This window comes from Sander vitreus, chromosome 5 (genome assembly GCF_031162955.1).
Source record: "Sander vitreus isolate 19-12246 chromosome 5, sanVit1, whole genome shotgun sequence".
NCBI lineage: Eukaryota > Metazoa > Chordata > Actinopteri > Perciformes > Percidae > Sander > Sander vitreus.
In genome coordinates this window covers 27,385,061-27,402,245 of record NC_135859.1, presented here as the reverse complement: position 1 = coordinate 27,402,245, position 17,185 = coordinate 27,385,061, and the positions used below count along the sequence as shown (strand labels likewise).

The window sequence follows — 17,185 nt, the reverse complement described above, 5'->3', positions numbered from 1 at the left end:
TCTTCCAAAGTGTGCTGTAGGAGGGTCTGGCTACTTCACATAGCATTCGGGGATGGGAGGAAAACGTGCTCCGGTTTAATGGCATTTCTTTAAACCAATCAGAATTGTCATGGGCTGTGCTAAACTCTGCACAGAGCCGCTGCAAAATAGTCGTGCAAGAGAAAACTCGGATTGGACAGATAGTTTAGCTAGCTGTCTCAGTTTACCCTGCAGAGACCTGAGGAGCATTCAACAATAGTCCTCGTAAATTCACCGGAGTTTAAAATTCTAACACAAAGAAGCAGAAGGAAACGCAAAATACATGCATCAGGCGGAATTTCCTGCAGCACCGGAGCAATCCCGGAAGTGGAACGTGAAGGACATAGACTAGTCTGCACCTAACAGTTATTTTTATTATCAATTCATCATGTGGTCTGTAGAACCTCAGAAAGCATCTGTTGCTGATCAAAATATCCTAGAGCTCAAAGTGATGTCTTAAGTCCAAAACCCAAAAATATTCTATTCATGATTATTTAAGACCGACAAAGCACCACATTCTCACATTTAAAAACCTGGAACCATTAAAAGTTTGACATTTTTGCTTGAAAGATAACTGCAGATCAACATACATTTCTGTAAATGTAATTTACATGACTGAAAATGGCATTTTTCATCCATAATCCCTGGATACATGTTTTAATTTTTTTTTTATAAATATGACCAATTATAAAAACAAAAGTACTAGTCAGACAAAGTAAGCAATTGCAAGACGTCACTCTGGAATGTGGTAAATTATAATGGGCATTTATTTCTTCTTTTATATTTAAAGATAAAGGGAATAATAAAATCATTAATTATACATAATAATAAATCAACATTGTAAACAGTTGAAAGTTACAGCCTTGCATAACACAAATAGGCAGAATACACATACTGTATACAGTACAGTACATAGATGCACTCCCAATAGGGCATGAATGTACATTCAGTAGCACCCCACAGACAAATACCATGTCTGTCCCTAGTTTTGGCTGCAAACTGTTGGTATGGAAATAACCGCATACTATAGCTTTAGCTTGACTGCTAATGGCGCGCACGCACGCACACACACACGCACACACACACACACACACACACACACACACACACACACAAACTGTAGACCTGCAAAGCCACACTCAACAGAAGAAACTTGCATAAGAACAGGCAGAGAGCTTCCAACATGCTAAAAACCCACACATTGCACATTTAGCTGCTTACACACACACACACACACACACACACACACACACACACACACACACACACACACACACACACACACACACACACACACACACACACACACACACACACACACACACACACACACACACACACACACACACAATATGCTGGCCATTGATAGGGAACTACTCGCTGTAAGCTTTTGAATAAAGAGCCTAAACACATACACACACTGGTGCACATACATACAATATACATGCTGCCACTGGAACCCCACCTACAGTTATTAGCTCATGAGTGAAAATACATCTACACATACTCACACACTCACGTCTAAAGTACACACTTGTAAAGTACACATTCTTTTCCGTTCCTATTTCCACCAGACTTGGTCAAATTGCCTTCTCTGCTCGTCCAGTATGTAGGTACACCGTATTTACGTTGAATGTATCCACACGGTAGTTTGGATTCACACACCAACCAATGGATTTACATTTATATTGTGTATTACTGTAGGTCAACTTCTTATCCAGCAGACTCCTGAGGTGACATGTGGCCAATGCATTTCAGATATTTGGTTAGGATCTAAAGGCATATATTTGTGCGTTTGTGGTCTGTGACCATCACAGTGGTCATTCTTTTTTCCCTTTCTCTTTTTTACAGTAACTGTTCTTTCTGTCTACATTGTGTCCTAGATGTCTTTTCCATGCATTCCTCCTCTTCCCCTCTATATACTGTCACCTTCAATCCTACCCCTATTTTATCTACACCTCCTTTGTATAATGTACCCTTCCTATCTTTTCCTTTCTCTATCACTACCACTTTTTCTTTATTCTGCCCCATTTTTTGTCCTGGCAATTTGTCTACACTGCCTCCTTTCCTCTAATCTCTCTTTCTATCTCACCTCCTAGTCTCCTGGACTGCCATCTGACAGCATGCCTCCAGACCTGAGCTTCAGCAAGGAGAACCTCAGCTTTGAATTTAAAGATACCGACATGAAACGCCTCTCCATGGAGATCGAGAAGGAGAAGTGAGTGGCCAGCCTTACTTTGCTGATACGACCTGATACTGAATTGTTAATCAGCAGAAGGGATTGGTTATCCGATGAATATCTATTTAGAGTAATTTTAAATGTGCTCAAAATGTGTTAGGGTAAGATTCAGGAACTTAATTTGGGATTGTCCTCGGAGGAACACAATCACTTTTTATTATGCAAATTTTGATTCAGGAGTTCAGGTAGGCAATTGACCCTCAGCATTAGCTGTCACTGACGTCACTGCACGCATTCAAGATTTTCTTTTTCTTTAGCTCTTTGTGTCAGTGATTGCAGACAAGTATGACCCTGACTGCGGAGTTGAATACATTACCTAGGTCTTTGTTGTCATGTAATTAGGTAATTAGGTTTTTAAAATACTAATTACCTATTAGACTACCGGTTCAGGATTGGTGGATAACTGTTCATAAGACTTAAAGAAAGACTGTGATGAAATTGAGAGATACATAACAAAATAAATAAATTGTGGCACTACGAGAATGTTGACGAGTGAGATTTTTCTGAAGTTTTTGCCTTCCATTATTTTGGAAGACCTTTTGCCACCTGCTATTATAGTTTATTGTACACAGCTTTTTTTTTTAAGTTCGCTGGTATTAAAATGACATTTACATTTTCACATTATACAACACTGATTCTAAAAAGATTTTTTTTTGAATTTCTTTTTACAAATCCTTGATTCATTGTGTTAGAGTATTACTGTATATAATACATGCATAACACTTATCAATAATGATTATATCTCTATGTCATTGCTTCTATTAAGAGGAGTAAAACAAGGATGCCCATTGTTGCCATATTTATTCATAACAGCTATAAAAAATACTAGCTCTTTGAGTTAAATCTAATGGGGATATAGAAGGCAATATAGAATCTGCTAAACTGTGTCCCAACCTGCAATTTGATTATTTTTAGAGTCGAGTACATGGAGAAGAGCAAGCACCTGCAGGAGCAGCTGAACGAGCTGAAGACTGAGATTGAAAGTCTGAAGATGAAAGAGAGGGAAACTCCTCTGGATGTCATTCACAACCAGAACACTGAGCAGGGGACCAGCAAGCACAGCAACTTTAAAAAGGTAGCTATCAGCTCGGCTGCTTGCATGCTGGACACATAACACACATTGTAACACATGCCACAAAATACTCCCCAAAATAAAAACGATCTCTCTGTATGAGGGGCCCCAGGGACATTATTCAGAATTACCTCTCACAAACACATGTGAAACACTCTCACATAAACAACTGAAAGATTATTCGCTTGCACACACTACTGAAACGCTCTCACACATACAAGTGAAACGCTCTTATACACGCTACTGAAACGCTCTCATGCCACTCACCAGTAGTGGTTATGAGAGCGTTTCAGTGTTGCGCGTGAGAGCGTTTCAGTAGCGTTTATAAAAGCGTTTCACTTGTATGTGTGAGAGGGTTTCACTTGTATGTGTGAGAGGGTTTCAGTAGTGTGTGCGAGCGAATAATCTTTCAGTTGTTTATGTGAGAGTGTTTCAGTAGTGTATGTAAGAGCATTTCACGTGTGTTTGTGAAAGGTAATTCTGAATAATGTCCCTGGCGGCCCCTCATATATCTGCACCCCTGCTTCTAGCGTGTGTGTGTGCGACCCGCCCCTCTCCTTTTAGCTTGCTACATGCCATGAGCACAAACCTACTTCATATATATATATATATATATATATATATATATATATATATATATAAAGAATAAAATATCACAGGTCAACCGAGACAGAAAACTGTGTTTTTGTATGCATCTTATGCCGACTCTATCAGTAAAAGTTAGCTACAGTATTTGACACATAAAAAGTGAGAAAAAAAAGTCTCCTTCAGCATGTGGTATATTTCTAAATTGATTGGTCAGAGGAAATGAAATTGTTATAAAAAGAAGATTCTATTTTTACTGTCCTCTGATAAACTGGAGACTCATTCTTCTTTATCTTCCCACTCCAGTATCTCTGCAATTATAATAAATGTACCAAATAAAATTTTTTTAGCTATGCTCTCAGCATCCCACTGTAAAATACTACTTGTTAAAAGAGCACTAATTGATTTTCGTTTGGTGATTTGTCATGATTTGCACCTTTGAGATGCAGGGGGAGAAGGAGCTAACATAATCAAAAAACCAGAGTTTGGCGGCATTCATCTTGTGAGGGAAGGGGCACACGGTCAGCTTTTCCCAGGCGAGAAGTTTAGGAGAAGCTAAAGTTGACCAAAAATGTTGGAAGAGAATGAGGTGTTTAAGGGATGCTGAGTCACAGAGAAGTACTAAGAATGTACTATGAAGTTGGCTACCAGAGAGGAACAGGATGAGGTGGAGACTGGGAGGGGGGGGGATGAAGAGCAGAGAGAATGTGCAACGAAGCACAGATCTCTGAGCTAGAAGCAACTAGAATTTACTACAATCTAGAAGCATCAGGGCAAAGTGTTCTCTATCCAGACACCCCCCGGATGATTAATGAATGTCCCCCTAACACGGCCCAACGCCTTTGCACTTCTACCAGGCCACAGGTTCTGCTCTGGTAGCACTTGGCCTGCCAGGAGAGCTCATTCACAGGACCTGAATCACAACCCAAGAGCTGCAATGATTCTGTGGGAAGTTTTTTTTGTTGTGTGAAGTGGCACACAAAGGAGGTCAACCGTTTGGGTTGCTCTGATTGTGCTCTCCTGCATATCGAAATAACATACAAAAGGATTTCCTCTTTGGAAATAGCTTACATTTGCGCCATTCACAATATTATTACCTGAGACATTTAATAAAGAGTTCTTGCTCTTTCCAGCAAGGAAACTGTGGGCAGTGTGGAGTACAATGCTGCTGCGTTAGATACACACACTCAGGCTTTCACACTCACAAATATACTTCAGGCTGCCTGTCAGCAGGGACAATAGAAGGTGATCTGTTAACATTATGCTGCAAATCCATCCCTTGCCCACACATTATCTGGATTTGCTTAAGTCCTTCCATCTACACATTCTCCAGAAATAACCTGGATTTCCCAAACTATTCTCCATCATCCACGGTCTAATATTTATTTTAGCAGCAGCTTTAATTCCCTTTGCCCTACAGATGTTAAAGAGGGGAAAAGGTATGCCCAGTCAATTTAAAGAAGTGCTCCCTTATGCTGTAGAGGTAATGCTTAGCTGTGCTAAAGGGGTTAAATGCACAGCCAGTGGCCTGAACTAATCAATCACCAGCTCATTTAAACCTGGATGAAAAAACAATTAACAGTACTTTCTCTTACTGGCATTGATATTCTACCCATCCTGCTCTCCCTGTAGTAGAGAGTTTGAAAAAAAACGACATATTTCTTTTTTATATAAACTCGGAATGAACCTGATTGTTACTTTTAGTCTAAGTTGTATCAATAACGCTGCATGCCTTTGCATGTCATTGGGGATTCAATAAAATAGAAAAAGCTCGGGGAAACACACAAAAGTGTCCAAACTCTCCAATTATCCTCTCCTTATTATCACTTAGTTTTTGATTCGTCAAAGGGAAACAACATGCTGCGGTTTCTAGAGCCATTTTAAATTTACAGAGGACTGGATTAAACATGCACGTGTTTACGTCTTCATTTGAATTGCAGCTGAACTAACTTTAGTCAGTCAAAAATGTTTGCTCCATTATTTTCCACAATGCAGCACGTTGCGGTATATGGAATACAACAAGTGAATGAAACTCTACTTAATCCTAGCACACGAGGAGGCTCTCATGAAAGAGGGGTTTTAGTAAGACTTAAATTATTAAGACTTGAAGTGCAACCAGCTCCCCAGGACTACAGAGACTCGTCCACACTGCAAGCTTGTTGACCTCCCACACATTGGCTATGTTTTGCTGGTGCATGGTGCATGCATTAAAAGATATCACAGGATTGGATCCAGCTGAAAGGCTGAGGGAAAGGGCAGGTGATGATTTCAGTGACATTAGTCGGTTACACTTTACTTGAAGGTATCTACACAAGAGTGACATGACACTGTCATGAACGTGTCATAAACATTATAAACAAGTCATAAACGTTTATGACATAATGCTTCTTTTAGTAAGTGTCATTCAGTTTTTGTCATGACAAGTTATGATTAGGGTTAGGGTTAGAGTTAAGGTTAGGGTTCATGTGTCATGACTGTGTCATGACAGTGTCATGTGTTCATGACTGTGTCATGTCACTCTTATGTAGATACCTTCAAGTAAAGTGTTACCCATTAGTCTCCAGTAAGGATTGCCATTTGGTTTCGGATTTTGCTCGCCTGCTCACTGTACTGCAGTATATTTTGCATTTGTTTACTTCCACCACAGATAAAAAAAACAAAAAAAAAACTAATCCGGTCTGTCCTTATCTCCTCCACAGTTAACACTACAGAGCACCAAGTCCAGGGTTGCCTTCTTTGAGGAACTTTAAACTACACACCTGTAAAAGTGGGGATGCACAACTGCCAAGTGCCTCATGATTCTACATTCCTATGTCAGTTTAAATGATGGCCACGCTACAAGACCTTATGCTCCATTTCCTGGGAAAGCACTATGAAACACAAATGACCACTGCCTTGATCTGCAGCAGCTCCAGGGGCCTCATGTGTACGCACAAACAGGGATGCACGCATAATGTCCCTGCACTAAATCTGTGATTCATAAAAAATGGAGTGTGTTTACCGTAAGTGTGTGTGCAATACAGCACATCTTTCACGAATATTTCGTAGTGAACTTGGGTGTGGGTTGTCAAAGAACAAAGGTGTGAAGAAATAAAAAAGGTCTTTGCTGCTCCGGTTTTGCTGTGGCTCTAATGAGACCCTACTTGTGAAGTTTAGAATAGTTATTATATCATGTCCAAATGGGGTGACCTACATTTTTTTGACTGCCTGTTTTTAAATTCAAATGGAAATAAACCACTAAGGGATACATTTGAACAAGAGAAGGAATTGATTATATGGCTGATATGTTGTCCTTACCCTGACTCAAATATTTGATATTTAGTGGTTATACAGTAGGCAGCCTATTTGATTCATAATGCCAACAAATTCTTCCATATAATACCATATTTTCTTTCTTTATTTAATAACTTCATTCTGCTTTTGTTTTCTTGTTTCAAGGGCATGTTTAAATAACAAAATGTAATGTTCATTTAGCAGAAACAGGGCATTTCATTGCCATGATACATTTAAACAGCCATTTATTACTAATAGTGGGAGTTGATGGACTGTGGTGGATATTGTTCTCAACACAAAAATCCACTTCTTCAATCCACTTGGTTGTGTTGTGTGAGCAGTGTTTTTTTAAATCTCAGAATTTGTGCCCATGTTTATTTCTATGGGGAATGTACACAAAATGTTGTACATGAGGACCTGCGTTTACATCCTGTAAAGAAGTCATGCACTATGCTCTGCTCTCGAAGGTAAAGAGCCAGCCATTTGTACTAGGTTGTTCTTGGAATTCAAACTGGATGAAGGAACTGTGATTTTTAAATGCGAGCTGGTGCACATCCATCATCTATCTCATTTTTTTGTGAAGACAACTACTTTTTCGAAACATGAATTTGCATTTATTTTGAATTAATGTGTCTTCTGAATTAATGTGCTCTTTCCCTCTGAAAGCAATTTTATTTTGTATAGGGAATAATAATGAATGAATAATAATGTGAAGAAAATATAGTTTTTTTCTTCTTGTCTGCTTTTAACAAGGATAGTATTTCAAATGAAATAGGCAGAGTTAAAGTACCTTTATTACTAGATATACATATCCATAGAAACATTGTAACAGATAGGTATGTTTTGCTTGTAAAATAAATGAATATCAGGTCAGATTTTTATTTTTTGCATGTTTGAGTTTTTTTCCATCAGGAAATAACTTTGTGTTAGTTATTGTGTGGCAGACGTTGATAAATGTCAGCTTTGATATTGCCAGTGCCAAGAGCCTCTTCCACCCGACCCAAACAGACAGCCAATTACACCTTTGAAATTATTCAGATGAATTGATTGTTACGTAAGCACCCTCCATCTTCTGTCTTCTGTTTGCTTGAGTGACAAGGTCTTTGTGTGTGTGTGCTCACGGATGCGTTGGTTAGTGGGGCGTGTTAACTCTTTAATGTGAGTCCCTTCTCGTGGTGTTGGGTCCCTGAGACTGACAGCTCTCTGACAGAGTGAGTGGCGCTGAGGTCAGGGGACTTCTCCACAGCTCTGTCACCTCTGGGCAGTTGGAGAATGGCCTCCCTTGGCTTGTCAGTGTTGTGACAAAAGAGGCGTCTTCATGAGCCAACTCTCCCTTGGGTCTCCGACTGGGGTTGAGGGTCTGTGGGGGCATCAGGTAAACTGACAGACACACAGATTCTCCGTCATTGCTGCCTCTGCCTCAACACTGTCTCCTGAAACAGGGGAGAGGGAAGAGGGGATGAGATGGGAAGAATCACATTTTTTGTCATTTGTCCATTCTCAAGGGATCACAGTTGACGACACACCTACACACACACACCACACACACACACACACACATTCTCAGTTTACTGCAGGGTGAGGGGAATCGATGGGGACTGCACAGCACCTGCCAGGGGCTTGAATATAGAACAAGCTAAAACAATAGGAAGGATAAACCCTTGTCATAATCCAGAGTGAGCCTCCATTCAGAGACAATTCAGGCGTCAAAAGAATGATGCAGTAGCAGTTTTATTGGCTTAGTACAACAGCCAATTTTGAAATTATGAATCCAAATAGAAACATTGTATTACTTTTCTGCAGGTACATGCATTTAACATTATAATACTAGTACCTTTATCCACCAGAAGATTTACAGTATCAAATCATATCATGGTATACAAATACATAAACTGTGATAGAGGATTTAACAATAAGCTAAGCACTAACACACACTACTTTACGTGGCAGCAGGCATGTTAAACACCAGACAAGCACTGTTAATCCAAATGTTTATGAAGCAAAAAGTGAAACTGCCAAACAATAGGAAGTGGACAGCACCTGCCATCTTTGGTTTGAATGCGCATGCATACTCTTATGTAATGTACTGTAAGGTCAAGATCAACTTTGCTACAAACTTTCACCTCTCACACCCTAACTGTCCAGCCCCATCGCTTCAGCTCTAACACCTTGTGTTTCCTTTCGCATGCCTCTGTCTCCCATGACACCGTGAGCTCTAATGACAACCATCTATTGTGTGTTTTATCTGCACCAGCTATGGTGGAGCTTGCTATTTCCTGTGGGCTTATCAACGGCTTCCTCAAATCTACTCCCATGTGCTAATCTCTTCCCGCCCATACCTGTCCTAAAATATGCCAGCTCAGATATCCTTTAGTTCTTTTCTTTTTAACACTAGGCAAATGCAACAATATATTCACATCAGATGACAAATTAATCTCTGACCATTTGCTCTCAATTTCTGCTGCTAGATCATTTATATTATCTGGCTTATCGTGCTTGGCCAAACTGTAGAACTAACATAAAAGCAGAGGAAGGTCTGGTTACTCCACACAGCATTCCGGGATGGGAGAAAAACATGCTCAGGTTTATTGGCATTTCTTTAAACCAATCACAATCGTCATGGGCGGCGCTAAGCTCCGCACGGAGCCACTGTAAAATAGTCGTGCAAGAGATGCTCAAATTGGACAGATAGTCTAATTAGATGTCTCAATCTACCCTGCAGAGATCTGAGGAGCAATTAACCATAGTCCTCATAAGTCCACCGGAGTTTAAAATTCCAACACAAAGAAAGCGGAAAGAAACGGGCATACATGCATCCGTTGGAATTTCCTTCCGCACGAAGCAATACAGGAAGTGGAACGTCAAGGACAAAGACTACCCTTTGTGTGACCCTGTTCTTTGCCATCTGCACCTGTTGAACTTCTTTGATGTGGATAAAGAAGGCTGTGCGCTTCTGCTACATCTTTAGATTCTTTGAGCCTTATCTGTAACCTCACCTTCATTGATTTTAATACATCTTTGAGGATAGCTATGGAGATGGTGTCTGTAGCCTACTGTGCAACTTCCCTTTGATGTTCAATCTTTGAACATTAAAAACCCCACCTTATGAATAAAAGTATCAGAAACTTTAAATGTTGCCTCATCATCCTAACCTTCCTGCATCCTCAGTGCCTCAAAAAAATATCTTACACCGAGAAAAGAACAATAACATCATTGGTCATTTGTCAAAACATCTAAAATGACTTGTGTGTACATGTTGTTGTCAAGCAACCTATTTTGGTTGTGTGAATAATGATGACTGTTCTCTTTAGGTAGCAAACGCAGATGGGGTTGATGGGTGTACAAAGCATGCAACTTCCACTATCAGTTAATTTGAATGGAGCCAGTCTGCCGTCCCAGTGCAGTATGAGGGGCCGCCAGGGACATTATTCAGAATTACCTCTCACAAACACATGTGAAATGCTCTTACATACACTACTGAAACACTCTCACATAAACAACTGAAAGATTATTCGCTGCACACACTACTGAAATGCTCTCACACATACAAGTGAAACGCTCTCACACATACAAGTGAAACGCTCTTATAAACGCTACTGAAACGCTCTCACGCGCAACACTGAAACTCTCTCATAAACGCTACTGAAATCCATTTCATTATTGCGTGTGCGAGGATTTCAGTTGAATAGGAAGGCATTTCAGTTGAACAGGAAGGCATTTCAGTTGAACAGGAAGGCGGTTCAGTTGAACAGGAAGGCGTTTCAGTTGAACAGGAAGGCGATTCTGTGTCATTTTCCCAGCCACCTTACTGTTACACCGAATTGCCTTCCTGTTCAACTGAAATGCCTTTCTGTTCAACTAAAATCCTCTCACACGCAATACTGAAACGGATTTCAGTAGTGGTTATGAGAGCGTTTCAGTGTTGCGCGTGAGAGCGTTTCAGTAGTGTTTATAAGAGCGTTTCACTTGTATGTGTGAGAGCGTTTCAGTAGTGTGTGCGAGCGAATAATCTTTCAGTTGTTTATGTGAGAGTGTTTCAGTAGTGTATGTAAGAGCATTTCACATGTGTTTGTGAAAGGTAATTCTGAATAATGTCCCTGGCGGCCCCTCATAGAGCAGGGTCGTCCGCTGCCGCTAAGCAACGTCATCTGGCAAGGCACTAAAAATAAAATTTTGTTCAGTTGTTTCCTTGAGAGTTTTAAAATCCTGTTTCTGATTTTTATACTGTTGTGCAGTGTTTTGCAGTTTGATCAACATTGAAACACATTAATCTGTTACTCAAACTGGACTTCCTGGATCGTATTTCATGTTTCACCGGTTTCACACCTCCACCAACTGCATTGTTTTATCACAGGACTGCTTTCAGTCTGAAACTAAGCTAAAACAGTAGTTATTGAGTTAATCTTCACCAGTTTCACAGACACTTTCTATTGGTGCCTTCCATTGCCAATTCACTCATTATTTGAATTTAGTGGTATAATGTAGTGGTGTAATCTGAGCTTTCATAAAGGTTTGTGTCTTTGACAGTCACAGCCCAAGTAAGCATTAAAGTGCTCATATTATGCTCATTTTATAATTGTATTTATAGGTTGTACCAGAATAGGTTTACATGTTTTTTTTCAAAAAAAATTCAAAAAACACCATATTTTTGTTGTACTGCACATTGCTGCAGCTCCTCTTTTCACCCTGTGTGTTGAGCTCTCTGTTTTAGCTACAGAGTGAGGCATCACACTTCTGTTCCATCTTTGTTGGGAGTCGCACACGCGCAGTACCTAGGTAAGGACTATCAGCCAGTCAGAAGCAGAGTATGAGGGCGTGCCAGGCTAGCAGCTAGGCCAGCATTATAACATGTGTTACAAAGTGACGCACGTTCATCACGGAAGTAAAGGCTGGACTACAATAGAGCAAAAAGCATAATATGAGCACTTTAATGCTATGATTTGTAGGGTAAACGTAGAGGAATCTATCTTAAAAGAAAAACTGGGTTAAATTTGGGTAAAACATTTTTTTTTAGACATCCAGGTAGTATAACCAATGTCTCATTTTAATGTGAAGCAGCTCTTAAAAACACATTAAAATACAGTCATTTAAAGGCTGTTAAAACAATGTCTATATGTTACCAAGACAAATAAAAAACCTGTCTCTCAGTAGCACAGTTTTAACCTGGACATCCTTTAACCTGCAAATCACCCAAACCATACTTACTGTTCAAATGTGCATTGATGGATAAGAAGTACATCCCTTTCTGTTGCTTCTGTTGCTTTTCTCCACCTACCACATACAGTACCTTAATGTTTGAATGATTGCCTTCGATGTCATTATAAAAGGTAGAGGTAGAATTGTAGTCTGCCGTCATACCCATCTCCACATGTTCCCATGATCTAGTAAACTCCACTTTTATGAGTAATCTCTGAATACCTAGAAAACACTAAATGCTCGGAACTCTGCAACATCAAAACTCTTCCGATAGTTGATGTGGTGTACAGCCAAAAGCATTAGTAAGGTCTAAAAATACCATACGGAGATCTTAGTTCTCCAGCTTTGCTGACTGAATTTGGTGCCAAGTCATGCTTGTATGCTTCAAGTCATGCTTGTATGCTTCAAGCATCTGAAAAAGGATGATATTCTGGGTTTATCAATTAACTCACTCAAAGTCACTGGACTGTATCCACCACAGTAAAGAAAATATTTTATTATACTACAAGCAAACAGTATTAGTCTTAATCTGAGTATCATGTACAGAATTTGACATGTTCATTCATGGAATACTCTGCAGCATAACGCCCTGATGTGGGAGTTAAACGTTTGGTTTCTTTTTCCTTCCAGGATGAGTCTTTTTGCCTACACAAGAATTTCAATAAGGTCTCGAGAAGGTGGGTTTTAGTAGTGATGTAAGCGCATTAGAGTTTTGGCATATGAACAGACAGACATCTAAATGTACGTGTGTACACTGTGACTGCATGCTCTGTGAGTAATTAGCACATTTATCAGAATTGTCCTGCCAGGAGGAGGATCCATTGAATCTTTCATTATGAAACATTTCCTCAAAGTGGTGAAATCCCCTACTTGCCTCGATGTGTGGGGGTGAGGCGCAGTAGCCTGTCTGCTCCTGTGGGAATGTGTTTTATTCACTAGATATTCAGTACGAATCTCATGACATTACTCCTTTCTGTTTCTCTTCATGCTGGTATATTATTTGATAGTGTGTCACCCCCCCTTTACACATATTTTTAGCGTGATTACATTTTTACAGTCCCTGGGGACTCAGTGTGGTGGCAGGGGGTGTATAGGATTTGAACACTTGGAAGCTTTGCCATGCTGCATCAGGTTGCTGGCATATGTGTATTTTGCTCAAATTCATGCACCCACACTCTGACAGACACACACAGAATCACAAAATCCTTCTCGGTCCTTCCAGCCAAATTAGTATCTTCTTTCATTCCAGGATGCAGATGTCTCTGAGTGAAATACCTGTGGAAAATCGCCATGATTGGGTTCATTATGTCGCCCGTAGTTAGCAAGGATGGAAATGAGTTTGGTATTTTTTACTGAAAAAAAAATTAAATCTCCCTTTTCAAAAAATCACCTTGTTAGACTCAAGGAAGAGCTGCTGCCTGCCTGTTTCGCAGAGCTTAATGAGGGGCTATGAATACATTCAAAATTGGCCCTGAGATAACGATGAGCTGTTTTAATTGTCTCAGTCTATTATAAATTATAATATGAATATCTACTTGTCTCTCTCATTGTGATATGGATCAATCTTCAGTAATATCTGTTCTTCCTTTGCTCGTCAGCATCACACAATTCCTCTTTTATCTGCTTTTACTTACTGCTCTCTCTCTCTGTCTTCAGGGACTGGTGCTGCTGTTGGAGTCATTGGTCATCATGATCCTCCCTGTTATCCAACACTTTACTTGGGCACCAGAGGATATAGAAGTAGGATAGGATTAGGGTTGGGTACCGAAACGCGGTGCCAATAGGGCACCGGTTCCGACGTAAACGGTAGTAACGAGACCGAATAAGAACGAAAATTTCGTTGCCTGACTCTTTTTTTTCAGAAGCATCGCTGCACGGGATGTTACCGTACATACATGACAGTTAAATAAATGGACCAACAGATCCCGTTGCTCTGGATGAAGACCAGTGAAGGCTATTAGAAGCACTTTTCTGGTGAGGGCTGAGCGTTACTGCGCAGCCTCCAACTAAGTTTGACTACATGTTTGAAACTTGGAAGTCTTCTGGTAGCTGTGCCAAGAGAAATCTCAATCATTCAGAATCTTGCAGAGACAGACAGCGTAGGTATATGTAAGGAGATAACATAGTCACAGGCTAATTATTGCTAACTAAAATGCTAGTTAACATTAGTAATTAAACTTAAACAGCTAACGTAAGTCGAAACTGCCTGCGAGCTTCTCCTGTACTATATGGCAATTCCTCTACTATGCGACAGTAAGTCGCGTGGTCATGACACAATCGTTAGCCTATTTTTACAAAAACGTCTACTACGGAGCCATAACGTGAGATACAAGGTAATGGAGCCTTTTATACATTGTTGTGTTTCTTTAGACATAAACAATGGACAAATAAAGTCTTTAAACGCTTCAAATGTAAAGTTATTTGCTGTCAAAATGAATGGCAGTCAATGGAATGGTAATGGCGGCTGAGTGCTTGTTAGCATCAAAATGGCGCCATATGAGGTCCGCGTTGTGGAGAGAGGCTTACCCCTTGGTATTTCCCTGTAGAGGATTCCAACACCGAGACGTAACAGTCTGCAGCTAACGTGCTGTTGTCGGAAAAACAACAGACTTGAGTTTACTTGAAACTCGCCTCGCCAGCCTCGTGGTGCATTACATTGTAAATGTTAATGTAATGTATGTAAAATACCCTTTTCCCATCTGGTGCTTGTTTTTGTCGTTTATCAGCAATTTACTGGTGAAATAAGTTATTGTTATAAGTTATTGTTATTACATTATTAATCAATCATTTAATTTTGACCATATGGCCTTAGCAATAAACAAGCCGGTCTTTAATGTCGCCAACTGTCGTTTTTGTGCTCCTTTTTTATATTATATATATTTCTGTTCAGGCACCGGTTCAAGCACCGTTTAGGCACCGGCACTTTTAAAAGTATCGTTTTAGCACAAGTATCGGAAAAAAACCCAAACGATACCCAACCCTAGATGGGATGTAGAAAAGGTTTGTCTGCCGAAGATCATTGTATAGACTGTGGATTAATGAGACTTTGACATTGGCTGACATGACACTATTTGCGAATATTGAAGGCTAATAAGACCGTGAATGAAACTGTTTTTTTCCCCTCCTTGATTTTAAAAACTCATTATGGATGCACATACCCTGAGGGGCTCTACAGTGCACCTGTACCTTGTAATTTCTTTTTTTTCAAATTAGTTTCTCTTTACATATCCTCCATTCTAACCTCCTAATCTGGTGGCGTGACAGATGGGGATCAGCCTTTCCTCCATAGCTCTGTCTGACCAACAGGCCTCTGGTGGCTTGTATGGTGTCATCTGTCTGGTTAGAAACCCAAATACTAGCAAAGAGGGGAAAAAATACTCCGGCAAAGTCTTGCGTCCCCTCGTTCATTCATGTTGAGCTGTTTAACTGACCCACTTCTGCAGCTAGCTACATGTCTGCCACGGTGTTGTAGATCTTGCATCAGAGGTGTTTAGGGAGAAGAGATTTGCATGAGGTGTTTTCATGTTTTCCTGCTGGAGGCCTTCCACTGTCTTCCACTGCCTCTCTGTGTACACAGTTGTTTAAAGCACCTCGGCTCTAGCCTCTAGCCAGTTGTAACTGAGAGTGGGTCTGGGGAAGGTTCATTCACAGCTCATTTCCAACGGACGCCGCTCAAATGCCTCTGGGCGCAATTGGACAGTCCTTCAACCAATCAGACCAACGATCCGGGTGACGTAGCAGTGACAGCGGCATCAATGGGTTGCTGCGCTTCGGTGGCCGTCATGTTGAATGTAAACAAAAAGCTGCTTGCCATCACTGCGCTATCGTCATTGTGTAAAGCCCGCCTCAACGATTGTGATTGGTGCCTTGATTTGAAAAAATTGGAAATGGGCTTGAATGGGCTCTTGGCCAGATGGACTTGCAGAGCAAATCTCAAATTTGCCAAAAGTTCGTCAGGGTTTTCCCAGGCTACCTCGCCTCACCTTGCACTTTATTTTTCCATCAGAGACCCGTTTCGGGGAAGAACAGCTGACTTTGAGTCTCCCTTGTTTGCACATTTTTTTCCAGCACAAAGTAAGAAGAGGTCTTTATGTCTCAAATCCAAAAAACCAACAAGGCACATTCAGATGTTGCAAATATTCTGTGGGCGCCCTGCAGACACTTAGGCTATGTATAGACGGAAACGATCTGAGGAGAAAACGCAAAAGTGGCGTTGCGTTCTCACTTTTTATTCCGCGTTTAGACAAGCGTTATGGGGGGGGGAAATCTGCGTGCATATGGTGATGCAAAAGTGTGTGAAATGCGATTCACCAAGTCTGCGCGCCTGCGTCTCTCCCTCTCTTCTCCATAGTAGCGCAAAGTGAACAACAAAAGCTGACAATTTTGTCTGGACAGACGAGGAGGTGGAGTTATTGCTCCAAACAATGCACACACACACACACGCAAGACACACACGCACACACACACACACACACACACACACACACACACACACACACATGCACACTGCGTTTTTGCCCTTTAGATGGTAATGCGATGGTGGAGCGTTTTTAAGATTTCCACTCTGGAGGGTGGTTTCACTTTTTTGCGTTTTTAAGCCGCAAAAATGCCGTCGCCATCTAAACGAATGCACATCTGATAAAATATTTTGTCGTTTTCACCCGCAAGCGTATTCATGTAAACAGGGCCTTATTTGTCAGTAAGCTGTATATGGACTGAACAACCCCAGGTTAAAACAAAAGGGCCAATCGATGGATGGCCAAACGTTGAAGAGGTGGAGAAGCAGCAACCCAGTGGTGGTT

The 17,185-nt window shown here is 40.6% G+C and overlaps 1 protein-coding gene across 1 annotated transcript in view; it reads left to right on the top strand.

The window, feature by feature from the left end:
- The window catches only part of nf2a (NF2, moesin-ezrin-radixin like (MERLIN) tumor suppressor a), a 28,457-nt gene extending 20,389 nt beyond the window's left edge, over nucleotides 1–8,068 (top strand). Inside the window, exons 14-16 of the mRNA XM_078251321.1 lie at nucleotides 2,118–2,236; nucleotides 3,173–3,332; nucleotides 6,614–8,068. Of these exons, the coding sequence (XP_078107447.1) occupies nucleotides 2,118–2,236; nucleotides 3,173–3,332; nucleotides 6,614–6,664 (330 nt within the window). The 3' untranslated portion in view covers nucleotides 6,665–8,068. The remainder of the gene's footprint in view (nucleotides 1–2,117; nucleotides 2,237–3,172; nucleotides 3,333–6,613) is intronic.
- The last annotated feature ends 9,117 nt before the right edge of the window (nucleotides 8,069–17,185 follow it).